General features: G+C 44.0%; 1 protein-coding gene across 2 annotated transcripts in view; it reads left to right on the plus strand.

Moving 5' to 3' along the window:
• The first annotated feature begins 225 nt into the window (after positions 1-225).
• Positions 226-13783, plus strand: part of JAG2 (jagged canonical Notch ligand 2) — a 71975-nt gene continuing 58417 nt past the window's right edge. For both annotated transcript variants that reach the window (XM_075843809.1, XM_075843810.1), the window contains exons 1-2: positions 226-493; positions 1358-1684. In XM_075843809.1, the coding sequence (XP_075699924.1) occupies positions 338-493; positions 1358-1684 (483 nt within the window). In that variant the 5' untranslated portion in view covers positions 226-337. The remainder of the gene's footprint in view (positions 494-1357; positions 1685-13783) is intronic.

Consider the following 13783-nt stretch of genomic DNA (forward strand, 5'->3'; position numbering starts at 1 on the left):
CTGCTCCCTTTCTTGTCGCACTTTGCGCGATATTTCTGGCGCATTCCCTTTCATACATGCCCCCTTATATTATATATACGTCTCCATAACAATCGCTGTGGTAGAAGTCCATACACTGACGCTGACACCACCTGCAGCCTGGCCCCGCCCACCGAGCGCCGCCTCCTCATGAATATGAATGGCGCAGCTTCCTCGCTAGTGGCTAGCCGGGCTGTCAGTCAGCCAGCTCACTGTGGGTTAGCCGGGGCTGGGAGAGCTGGGGAGAGTGATGTGAGGAGTTGGCCGGGGAGCTGCTGCCCTGACATCCAGCTCATGTATCTGCGCTGCTAGCCGCCTGATGCCTTCACTCCATGGCTGCTCGCCTGCCGCTGCCTCCTGTGCCCTCCTGTCATTCCCTGCGGTAGCTCTGAGCTCGCTGGCCATGGAGAGAGCGGGGAGCGGCAGCCGCCACCTGACAGCGGTGGGATTCATCCTGCTAACTTTATGCGTTCAGGTAAGGTGGACACCCCCCCTCTAGATAATGGTATGCTCCCCAGTTCTTGCATGCACCCCAATCCTGACTCACCCCCTTTATTTTTGCATGCTACCTCAGTGCTCCCCTCCCATGCATTGCCCATCACCCTGAAAATACCTAATCCCTAAACACCCGAGTAACTTTTAGCATCTTTTTTTTGTTGTAAGATTTATGCAATTCCTATTATTGCAAAAAAATACAAAATATTAGCTGCAGCTTTAGCTGTGATCGGAGTACAGTAGGGAACATTCGCTTCATTTTTAGCATGCTATGACTAGATTGTAATAGTAGACCGATTTATGGTTCTGATATAGGACTATAATCTGTGTATAATTCATACTTTGGGATTATAATGTATTTGCAGGCCATGCCTATAGATCTGCATTATGGAGTATACAGGGTCCAGGTCTGATCTGGGCAGCCTGTACTGTATATAAAGGGCATAGTAACCATTGAGTAAAGTTTGCTTGCATGTGCTCAAAGGAGGATGATGAAGTAGTAGTATGTTCTTGCTTTCTATGTAGGATGTGTATTGTATATGTGCAGTCACCAGGGGACTTGCAGCTATTCCATACTCCCTATGACCATAACGCGCCCTCCCCTGCTGTAAGTGATCCCTCTCGTGGATCGATGTGGGTGCGCTCGGATCCCTGCTTGCATTTTCTTTATGCAATCAATACATTTTACGACCATCTGCAATTAATCTGCATTTGTTCTGCTCCACGGGGGTGACATGTAACCCGTTACCCCCCCCCTTATTCTCCTTCCCCCTCCCTTACCCACGGGCAGCTCCCACCAGGGCACCATAATGATGTCTCCCTCCGTTTGATGTGTTATATTTAGGTTTCCCAGTCCACGGGTTATTTCGAGCTGCAGCTGAACTCGCTGAAGAATGTCAACGGAGAATTGTTGAGCGGAGAATGCTGCGATGATATGAAGAGCTCCCAGAACCAGGACTGTAGCAAGGACGAGTGTGACACCTATCTCAAAGTGTGCCTCAAGGAGTTTCAGGCCAAGATCACCCTGACTGGTCCGTGTAACTACGGCTCCGGACACACTTCGGTGCTGGGTGGAAATACTATCTATATGAACAACAAATTGAGTCAACTGGGTAAAAACGCCGCTGGAGAGAACGGCAGGATTGTTATCCCGTTTCAATTTGCATGGCCGGTACGTTCTCTTTTTATTATTTTATATTCTTGGCTTGCGGTATTGTATGGCTAGATGCTATACTGTGCTACTTTCTGTAGAGGGCGGTATAACCGTTGCTCCAGTGGTGTCGCTATTCCCTTATTGATCTTCTTGATTGCTGGCTAAATATTATTAACTTTAATGTACGTGAAGGGTGACGGCGGCACCACTTGTCAACTCTTAGCATCCGTTTCTAATTGGCGCCGTTCGTCAATGGTCCCGCTATTCTTCTATGCCGGCGCCAGGTATTGCCGGTGTTTAGTGGTGCTGCAATTCCTTTTAGCCCTTTTATATCCGATGGCTGACAATTTTGCAATAACCAGGCAGGTCGACTATGTCGGCGTCAGATATATTTCTCATTCCCGCCCGTGTCTGGTATAGAAGCAGATGCTCCAGGCATTCCCTTTCCATGCAGTTTACACCCGAGTGCCTTTTTGTTTTATCTTTTTCCTTCCTTAGTAAATGGCTTTTTCCTCTCTTTTGGTCGGTTGTAGACTCTGCTGGTTGATTTGCACTTGGAAGGAAATTGTTGCATGGAATTGACCTGCGTTTGCATGGATACCAAAGCCACCTGGGTGTCCTGTTGTAACACCGGTTTGCAGATTATACGGATTTGCACAGGGTGCAGCAGTGAGCGGACGTTGTTAGCCGGGAGAGTATGACAGGACTGTACATTATATACTATGAGAAATTGTCATTTTGCAAGCTGAAGGGTGGCTCTTGTTGCAGGGTTAATAACTATTCCTGTTGTAAAGGACATGTTCCATGCTCATAGTATCTTCTGCTTGGCTCGTCGCTCTTCCCAATATTGCGTTTATGCTTTTTGAGGTTGTTTCACCGTGTTATCTGTGTGTGTATACACCGATGTAGCAGAGCTGACTTTGGGTTGCACTGTTTGTGATATTACTATAGGGTTACCATCCGTCTGATGTAAAAACCACTGATTGCATTGGTGGTTCCGAATTGCAAACTCAGCTCTACTACATCTATAAAATGTAATAGTCTTCCTTCTGCGTGTGTATATATAGCCTCTAAAAAAGGACATTTTGCATCGTTTACGGAAACGCTAATGGAGCGTCAGGCATTCGTTTTTAAGATCATAGGTTGCGGGTGGTTAACCGGTTGCTTATGATGTTGTTGCTGGTGCACAGGGGGTGTAATGGGGTGAGGCCAAGCTGTGCGGGTGACTGTACAATGGGATAAATGTGTTTACCTGGCAAATGTTAAGCTGATATTACAGACAGACGGAGAGCACGCTGCCTGGAGAGAGGCTGGCTCGGGGCTGGGGACTCCTCCGGGGAATGCATTGTCACCTTGGGGGTGTGTTGCGCGGTTGGCTCCGAGCCAGCGTGAGGCTCTGAAAAAGAAGGGAGGATGGGAGGATTGTGACACGAGCGCATGACATGTACGGCTATACACGGGCTGTAGCTTAATATTAAACAGTTCACATTCCAGCTCTGCAAAACTGATGTGACTGATATCATGACCAAAGGGGTTACTGGATTGGAATGGTGAATCTTGATAGCCAATATAGAGATATAGATATATATCTCTCTCTCTCTCTCTCTCTCTCATGACTATTTATTTATTTTTTTTGTTTGTTTTATATGTTGCATTGGGATAATATTGACTGTTATGTTGCATAGAAATCTATGATAAAATGTACTCCGCAAAAGTAAGGGGCTGTTCACCTCTGCGTTGGACGCTCCGTCACAGATTCTGTTGTTTTGGCTACGCGATTTCCGGCAAAATGGCACAGATCTGACACAAGCCATTAAAGTCAATGGGTTTTGTCAGGCGCTGATGGTTTCTGTCAGTCAACGGATCCCGAGTTTCCGGTATCTTGTTTCTTCTGCTCCTATGACGAAGCAGATCAACGGAAACACCGAACGCAAATGTGATCCCGGCCTTAAGTCCTCCTTCACACGTGCAGACTTCTTGTCCGTCTTCACAACGGACAGCACGCTGACGCATGCGATTCAATGGGGCTATTCACACATCTGTCCTTTTGAATGGAGTATGTGTATGTTGCGAGAAACCGTTTTGCGGAAGACTATCCCCTTGAAGTCTATGGGTGCGTGGGGGAAAAAAAACCCGGACCGCGCACAAGCAACATCCTTGTGCTGTTCATTTTTCATGTATCAGTTGCTAAAGAAATGCAAAAAAAACCCAAATGAAGTGATTGCAGAGGAAAAAAACGTATGACACACGGATATTCATATGGACGCAAAACAGTCAATTTTTTGCCGATTTCAAATTGAACACGCGTGTGTGAATGAGGCTAAATGTGTAATGGATTTCATTGAACAATGTATTGATTTTTATTTTTTTAATTTATTGTGGGGCTTTTAGACCTGTAGAATGACATTCCACGCGCTCATCGGCCCATTATTGTACATCGAGATGACCGGTCTCCTGTTCTCCTCTAGCTGTTAGAAACCCAATCCAAGTGTGAGTCTGAGGCATATCAGTACTGACTCTGTGTGAGATTAAAGTGCATTAAACACACGGGTTTCACCAGCGGCTCATATAACTGACCCCCCCTCCTTTCAGGCTTTCGTGCCCCCCCCCCCTTCACACGCACACCCCTTCCTCTTTGACGGAGACAGGTGTACTCCACTGCCAATCACATGCCGTCTCTGGACTTCTTTAAAAATCCACTGCTCTAAATTTATCACTCAAGTGTTGATAAAATGTCTGCATTTCCCGTAATGCCACTTGCATATGAGTGTTGATCGCTGGGCAGCCATTTTGGAAATGAGTCCAGCGTGTGAAATTGGGGGTGGTAGATATAGGTAGAGATTAGAAAAAAGGGTCTGCTTTTTCAGAGAAACGACACCAAACTTGTTCATAGACTCTGTCTGGTATTGCAGCATTCAAGTGAATGGGACTGAGCTGCAATACCAGACACAGTCTGTGGATGAGAGTGGTGCTGTTTCTGCAAAAAAGCAGCTCCCATTTTTTTTTTTTTTTTTTCTTTCTAAAGTACTTTTTAGTGATACAACTGATCGTGTGGCTTTTGTCTTTGTTCATCTTATATATGTTTGTTTATTGCAGAAAAAAAATAAAAAAAAAAATATATATATATATTTCTCAATATATGAAGCTTTGAAATTTGAATGATCTTACTGTGGAACAGACACCCGGCTATTCTGGAACCCTGACTGGTAAATTTCCCTGCCTTTGCAGTGTTACACGAGCCATCGATACATCACTGTATAACCAGGCAAAATTGCTGTTCAGAAAACTTGGGAAGCAATACGACGTCCCTCATGGGAGCGATAATGGTGTCCATATTGCTGGTCACCCAGCTTTCCCAGAATCGGAAATCACTAAGCTCTCTTAATTGCTTGGCAGTGAAGTTCCACACTTTAGTTCCCCGTTTATAAATTGTTTGGAGTCCTGCCATGATATACTAAAACAGGCCCTGCAGCTATTGCGGAACCACAAGTCCCAGCGTGTCCTGAGATTACAACACCTATTTATAAGCGAGTAAAGACTGTCCAACAATGAACGGTGGGGGGGGGGGGGCGCTGGATATTCTATTAGCCTATTATATTCTAACCGTGCCGCAGACCCGTAGTCCTTTGACCTAACCTGCCCGTTCCCTAATAATGTTTATAGGTTCCATTAGTTGATGAGGAATCTGAATCCGTGAATGAAATGGCTACCAAAATCGATACAGCCAATTATATTATTTCTTAATTTGGTGTTCTCTGTTATCAGCCATTTTGGGCTGGGGCGATACCGACTGTAGTGTCCGGTGGGATGCAAATGCATAAATAGTTAAGTACATTTTTAAAATATATTGCATTGTTGGATCACGAGTTACAGCCTGTGTTCTAGTGCAGTGCTGCATTCACAATTTGGCCGGTTGCTGTTGAAATCTGTCGACGTTTGGTTGACAGACAAACCCTGACTAAGATCTGAGCTCCCAAAATGCTGTTCCTTTTTAGTTTTTTCCTTCTTCAGATTACTGTACAGTGTCTGGTGTAAAGACATTTCCCAGAAATGAGTAAGCTCTGTACAGACACCGAGCCAACAAGGACTGCTAGCAAATTTTAACTCTGAAACCAGGCAGAATTGTGAGCGCAGCTGTGAATGACCTACTGAAACTTTGTAAGTGCTTTATTTTACTTAAAGGGGGTTGCCCGATCTGGACCACCCCTTCCCATATGCCCTACTAGAACATGTTTGTCAGAGGGGGTCCTCTGCTTGGGATCCCCCTCTATTAGTAAGAGTAGAGAGCAGTTGCAATGAGCGTCTCCCTCTTCAGAGGACTCTGGCTACTGCAGCTTCCCTCTGCGATATCCACCGTTTTCTAAGGGTTTCAGCCACTTGCATTTTTTGTTTTTTCAGCAGGAGTTGTCCAGACGGGGGCCTTCGTCATTACCGTACCGCAAAAACTGCCATGTGTGCACGTACCCTAAGGCCACATGCACACTATTCGTATTTTTTTGCATCTAACTACGCAATGTGTGCATGTAGCCTAATGGAGCTACAGGTAAAAGTTCTTACATGGCGAAGTCTCAGTCGAAGATCTTTTTCCTTGGCCTCTGCCTTTTTATTCTGATCTCTTAGGCTGAATTCACACGAACACATTACGTCCGTAAAGGACGGACGTATTTCAGCCGCAAGTCCCGGACCGGACACACTGCAGGGAGCCGGGCTCCTAGCATCATACTTATGTACGACGCTAGGAGTCCCTGCCTCGCTGCCGGACAACTGTCCCGTACTGTAATCATGTTTTCAGTACGGGACAGTTGTCCGGCAGCGAGGCAGGGACTCCTAGCGTCGTACATAACTATGATGCTAGGAGCCCGGCTCCCTGCAGGGTGTCTGGTCCGGGACTTCCGGCCGAAATACGTCCATCCATTACGGACGTAATATCCTCTTGTGAATCCAGCCTTAAGGTATGTTCAGACGGCCAATTTTTGGCCGTTTTTCATCCCGTAAACTGCCAAAAAATCGGAAGCGGAACGCCTCCAAAGATCTCCCCATTGATTTCAATCGGAAACCGTGTTCTGTTCCGACAGTGTTTTTTTTTATGTGAATTAGGGCAGGTCACTTCTTAGGAGGTTTTTGGAACTGTTTTTCATTGAAAAAAGCTCCAAAAACGGCCATGAAAATCGCGAGTGGCTTAAACGTCTGAAAATCAGGAGCTGTTTTCCCTTGAAAACCGCTCCATATCTTGAGACGTTTTTGAGTTTGCGTGTGAACATACCCTTACCGTCCGTCCTGAAGACGTTCAGAGTAGACCATGGCCTGTGCTCGTCTTCCAGACTTTGTGCTTAACTAATATTAGACCCGTTAAGCCATCAGTGATATAATTATGGGTTTGGTAACGGTCGGACGAGGGCTCAGCGGCTTTTTTATCTATGATCTTGTCTTCTCATGTGTTTAAAATATATTGGCCTGTTATTTGGTAGCATAGCGCCTGTAATTATATACTAGGATTATATACAGTTCAGTATATAGCCTGGAAGGTAGTTCTCATTGGTGATGGTGATATCTCTATTGTTTTCTTTGTTGGGTCCTGTTCTATCTATAAGGCTTGGTTCACACCAAAGTGTTAAACGTCCATGGGACAGCCGTTGAAACAGCGGCCGTCCCACGGACCTATGTAATTCAATGTGGCCGTTCACACAGCCGTTGTTTCAACAGACCGTGTGAAGGGTCCGTGGGATAATTTGACATGTCCTATCTTTACACGAATCCCTCCATAGACTCTCAACTATGGGGGATGCGAGACATCGCGTCCCGCAGCGCTGAGCACGGATGCACCTCGGACGTGAAACTGCAGTTTCTCACGCCCGAGTTGCGCAGCGTTTGTGTGAATCAGGCCTAACGCAGATGTCTATTTGGTAGGAAGTGGTTAAAAATGAATATTCTAAAACTTCATGAATTTTGCTTTTTTATTTATTTTTTTTTAGATGCTTTACTATGAATTTACAATTTTTTTTTTTTTATTCTTTTCTACAAATTTAAATCTGTACAAAAAAACCCTGTCATTTTGGAAATTGCTTTACTGTATTTGCATTTACCCTATTCCTATACATAACCACTTTTAAAATTCTCTTGGTTGCCCTTAGAAACAGACTGCAGTTTATATCCACTTTGTTGTCAGATATGTGACCCAAGGCCCCATTCACGCGGCCGTGCCCGTAGTTACGGGCTGCGATTGCGGGCATGGCCAGCCGCCTGCATTTTCGGGCTGTGCTTCCATACAAAGTATGGGAAGCACGGCCTGTAAAACCAGAAAAAACGGACATGCTCCATACTTCCTGGCACAGTTCTTCGGCACGGGCACCCATCTGTAGCGATACGGAAAGGTGTCCGTGGCCAATAGAGGTGAATGGGGCCTAACAGTCTAGCTCTGTCACTGGCATCTGAACCGCAAGTCACTGCTTTTAGGTAACCGGAAAGCTAACAGAATTTAGCTTTTGATGTGAATGGAGAAGAATATCTAATCTAATAAGAAAATTCGGACAGTAAAGCAAAGGATCTATATTGTTACTCAACGGTCTATATAGATTTTAACTGTGGATCATTTCTTTGTTATAAGGTTTTGAATAAACCTGGTGAAAACAACATTTTGTGCCTACGGTATGTCCATTTATGTGGACGGGAGCTGTGCAGGGTAAAAACCAACAGGGCTTGTGCCCCTTCAGTTAACTGGCATATGTTCTCTCTTCTTATGATGGCCATACCCCTTTAAGGCCTGGTCTACATTGGCTTTCATGGACTTGGCAAAATGTTTTACCCAAAAGGCTAATCTTAAGTCAAAGATGCAGCACATTTTTCTGTTCTGTTGCGGCGGCCATTTTGCACAAGTGATAACCGGACGTACAGCCATATTGGTCATCACTTGTGAATTTGTTTCCCAGGAACTGATTATCCATTTTCATTTTGACAGCCTGTACACTCAATAATCTGGTGACCGTTTTACCATCAGTTGCTGAGAAGTAAATTGGTGACAAGCAATATGGCTGCACTTCCTGTTACTTTTTTTCTTTCCTGTTACGGCTGGGGCTCCACAATGACAGGACCCGGGTGCGGTTGCTATGCCTGCACCCCCCCCATAACTACGTCTCTCTCTCCGGTGTAATCCGCCATTTTTATACAGATAAAGGTTTCTATGCCTCTTATCAGTAAATATGGCTGCCGCTTAATGACCAAAAAAAATCTTCCGTTCTGTAGCTGAGGAACAGGATTTCAAGGCTAAGTGTCAATCTCCGTCACACTGAATTCACAGCTTAAAGAAAAGTACGCCGTTCCTTAGCAACCGGCTATAAGTCACCAATTCTTATGCCCTGTGGACAGACTCTTCAGAAACTAAACACCTGTTCAAGTTTCACCTGGGATAAGATTTGTAAGAGTTTTATAAACAAAGTTCAATGAGCAGCACCCCCCCTCCCCCTCCCCCGCTTCCTCAATGATAAATACAAAATCAATATTTAGCGTTCTCACTTTTTTTTTTCTCCTCTGGGAAAGCGGAATCTGTCATTTATTTATTTTCCAGCTAAGTTGCCATCTGTGGACCATTGTTGAGAATTCTAATTCATTCAAATATCATTTTTAATATGTAGCTGCAGTAAAAATTAGCCTGGCCATGTTGAAGTTTTATGTATTTTTAGATATTTTTTTTTTTTTTTTTGCACTTTTGTACATAGAGGTTTTTGATCTGGATATTTTTCCCCCTATATTTTATTTCACTATCTTTTTTTTGGTTTGGGACCATCTGCAGGTCTCTGGACTACTTGCTGGCCCCCATTTGCATACCAATTTGATTGTGTGTATGTCAGTGACAGCCTCTGCTGCGTGTTCTGCTGGATCGGTTATAAGGGGCAGCAGTAGGGTTTTTGAGGATGGTTTTGTATCATGCTTTGTAAGAGGCAAATAAAAAGTTGTGTATATATTTAGGTTACTAAATAAACCTGTGTATGAAATTTATAAAGTTAAAATCCAAATATATTATTTCCGTTGTTTAAATAGCACCAATATATTATGCAGCGCTGTACATGTGTATTGTCGCCCTTATCGTATGTACGCTCTCAATCTATATAAAATACACTGGCCAATTGACTTTTTTTTTTTTTTTTAAATGTACAGTGTATAAAAATCATTTTTTTGGGGGGGTTTAATCAATATGTAAAACTTTTTTTATTTTAACGCTTCCCTTATAACTATAGGCTTTTGTGCTTGCAGCCTTGTTGACATTGGAGAGGGCGGGCCATACCCTTCAGGTTACTTCCTCGACGATTGGATTAAAAGGTTGCTAGGCAACAGAGTAGGTGGTAGTGTTAAAAACCAAATGCTTACAAGATTAGTGAAGTCCAGATTATGATCTAAATATAATGCAGCATGTACGCAATGCAATTTGCACTTTTTTTTTTTTTTTACTATTTATAATATTATTTTTGCAAGGCGTCTGGCCTCCGAGTTGTGCAGTAGGGGGCGTCCAGCAGTGGAGGCAGACATTTTGTATAAGTTGGTAGTCACACAGGTGGTAGATGTTTTATATGTAGTGAAATTAACAAGTATTTTGTGACTACTTTGAGGGGCAGCTTTATGTTGAATTTATTAGCTCGTATGGTTTCCCAGTATTACTCATCAGGCCACAAAATGGCTGCCTCCATAGTTGCTAGGTGACCAGCGGACTCGCTCTTTATCTGTATTCATGGTGTCTGATCATTGCTCTTTTCTACCGATACCATAGACGTCAATTGCTGCATGCTAGCTTTTGTTTTGTTGCAGGCAAAAAAATTGAGCTGTTGCCCATAGCAACCTAGCAGTTTCCCATTGCCTTTCTAATCTATCGGTGACCATACGTTGCATCGGTGAGAGAAGCCATGGAGCCGGTCAAGCGTGTATGGAAACTCCCACAGAGTTGTATGGAGCGGTAGTTCACGTGTTTGACTGCAGCTCCATACAAACTCCTCATTGTGGTGACTCGGGACCCCCATTCTAGTAGTCAGTTGGGGCCGTTACGTAGCATTTATTCCGGTTTTGCTGCCCAATGAACGGGTGCACCTTGATTTGTTGTGGCATAGAAGTAGTCACGGTCTTTGCTTTTATTCGTACTCCATACTATTCTGAATGGACGACCTACCTTGTGCATTGAAAGTAGTTGCCATTGGCTTTTTGACCAGGATGACCCTTTTTAGACTGCATGGACATTTCGGCAACTTGGCACTAAAATCTAAAATAGCTATTCTTTATGCATTCATGTTAATGCGTTGTCTATCGAGCAATGGTGGTGAAACACCAAAGTTGTAGTCAGCGGTGACTTTCAGTGGCTAATGTATTGACTTATTATAGAAAGCAACGACTCCATTGTTTAGGTGCGCAGTGACCTTTTGGTGGCTCGGGGGGGAAAAAGCTTCAATCAATGACCTGGTTAGCCACCGGTTGCCCTATTTGGCTGGGTTCACACACCCTATTTACGGACGTAATTCGGGCTTTTTAGCCTCGAATTACGTCCGAAAATACGGCTCCAAAGCGTGGGCTAACATCTGCCCATTCATTTGAATGGGTTTTACGATGTTCTGTGCCGACGGTCATTTTTTTTTTTTTTTTTTTTACGCGCCGCTGTCAAAAGACGGCGCTTAAAAAAAGACGCCCGCGTCAAAGAAGTTCCTGTCACTTCTTGAGACTTAATTGGAGCCGTTTTCCATTGACTCCATGGAAAAACAGCTCCAATTACGTCCGTAATGGACGCAGCGAAAAGCGCCTGCACTTGCCATTACGGCTGAAATTCCGGAGCTGTTTCCTCCTGAAAACGGCTCCGTAATTTCAGTCGTAACAGACGCTGCCGTGTGAACATACCCTTTGAGTATAATGGCTGGCGTAAGGGAAGGAGGGCATAGCAATGATAAAAATAAGGCAGCATTCAGGTGCTGCTTGACACCACCACACTCCTAACCACCTACAATAGTGTCCTGGTGCCCCCATGTGTTTTTTTATGTTTTTCATCACTTGTAAATGGTGAGGGGCTCCATAGATGCATGGGTGTCTTTTACGGGACATACACTCTTGCTCCTGTGGTTTGTGTGTTTTTGTTCCTCCTTTTATTTGAAGTTTCTCCTAATAACAGACCATAGTAATGTTTTCCTACCGACTGCTTTGTTTTTGCATCGGTCAAGTGTCTCAAACAACATTATTTGTGTTTTTAAGAGGTTCATTAAAATTCAATAGACCCTGCAAGCTTATGTAAACTTGTTCCTTTTAGTGTTTTTTGCTCTGTCTCTGCACGAATGAACACTTGGAGGCTATTTTCTCACGCGTTTTACCTGGTAGGACTAGGCTGGGAATGGCCTGTTTTTTTGAGATGGGGAGGGGGGCTCCAGCAGCATGTTCGTCTGCAATGTGGACGGGAGGTTCTGAGTTGCCCTTGTGTGAAGCATTTTAGAGGGGTTCTCTACCTCCTAAACGTTGATTGCAAACACCACGTGTGATCGCTGTCTGTCTGCTGGGTATCCCACCGATCACGAGAACGAGGATTACTTGGACACACACATGCTGCATCTAGGAAAACTCTGAAGGACAGTGGTCCCTTTCTCGTGATCAGTGGCAGTCTGAGCAGTTGGACCCCTTACTAATTACACATCCACAGCATACCCTAGGAAATTGCCTTAAATATTTAAAGGTACAGAATTCTATTGTTTTCTTGGTCACCAAGTTATCATTCAACATCTGTTAGTAGGGGCCACGGGGGTGCCGTCACACGTGCCATACTTGGTTTGTATTTCCACAGAGTGAAAATACACTGAACTTTTTACAATGTATTCCTATGGGAAAAATATTCTGTATTGCTGTATCTTTTTTTTCCCCATAAGCAGACATTGTAGTTTTCTGCAGCGTATTTTTAATCTGTAAGGCCGGGTTCCCGCGCAGCGTAAACCCTGCAGTATTTCCGAAACAGAATTGTATGCGGAAATTCTGCAGCATTTACAGCAGCAGCAAAGTGGATGGGATTTTGAAAATCTCATGCCCACGGGGTGGGGAAAAAAATGCATTGACAACTTTGTCAAACTGACCAGGTGTGGAATTTAAATCCGCAACATGTCCATTTATGCTGCGTTTTTGTTACTTTTCTGTTGCAGGTTTTCCCTGTTGAATTCAATAGGGATGAAAAACCCACAACGGAAAGCAAAGTGTTGCGACTTTTGCGGTGGAATTTTATTTATAAATATATATATATATATATATATATATATATATATATATATATAATTAATTTTTTTCCCCGGACGGAATGTGCAGTTCCAGGTCTGATACACTGCGCAGTTTTTACTCGGCGTATCCGATCCTTAGGAGCCCGGCCTAAGGTCGCAGTCATACCTGGCAGAATTGCATTGTATTTCCAGTGTCCATGGGGATGGTCACTCAGCTTTCCACAAACCCTCAATAATAACATATGTATCTAATTCTATGTTAAACGTTCCGTTTCACTACATACACCGCCTTGCGGTTTACGTACGTGTCATTTTACAGTGATCCTTTGTAATTGCTATAGCATATCTGCCTAGTAATGCGCCAATGTTGGTTGTCACCCAGCTCTCCCAGAAACTAAACAATCTGAGAGGACGACTGAAGGGCTTGTACGTCGGCAAAACTTAAGTGTCTATACCCCAGACTTTCGAAGCAACAGACCAAAGGCTTGCATGTGTTTAGTAACGTGTTTGGCGCTGTTCACATTTGCATCGATGGCTGTTAGTGGTCCGCCGTGCAACGGATCCGTGACCGTGTTTTGACTTCCGTTATAAACTAAAGCTAAAACGCAGGTGTGATCAGGGTCTTATATTTATTGTGTAGCGTTTTGTCTCCATACCCAGAGTGCTGGCATTTCTCATGTACTCAAGGATACAACTTGTACAGTCCCATTTTTAGACCCTGCTGACAGCGTTTTCCTTTATAGTGGTCGGAGTACTACAGATCAGTTCCTAAGTGCAATGGCCTTTTGAAGCAACATCTTAATGATCAAATTTGGCCTGTTCAGTCGAATGTTATGTAGAACTTCTATTAGATGACACGATGAAATACTAGGATATATGTTGACTTGTGATACCTCTTGTA

Source organism: Rhinoderma darwinii, chromosome 12 (genome assembly GCF_050947455.1).
Source record: "Rhinoderma darwinii isolate aRhiDar2 chromosome 12, aRhiDar2.hap1, whole genome shotgun sequence".
NCBI lineage: Eukaryota > Metazoa > Chordata > Amphibia > Anura > Rhinodermatidae > Rhinoderma > Rhinoderma darwinii.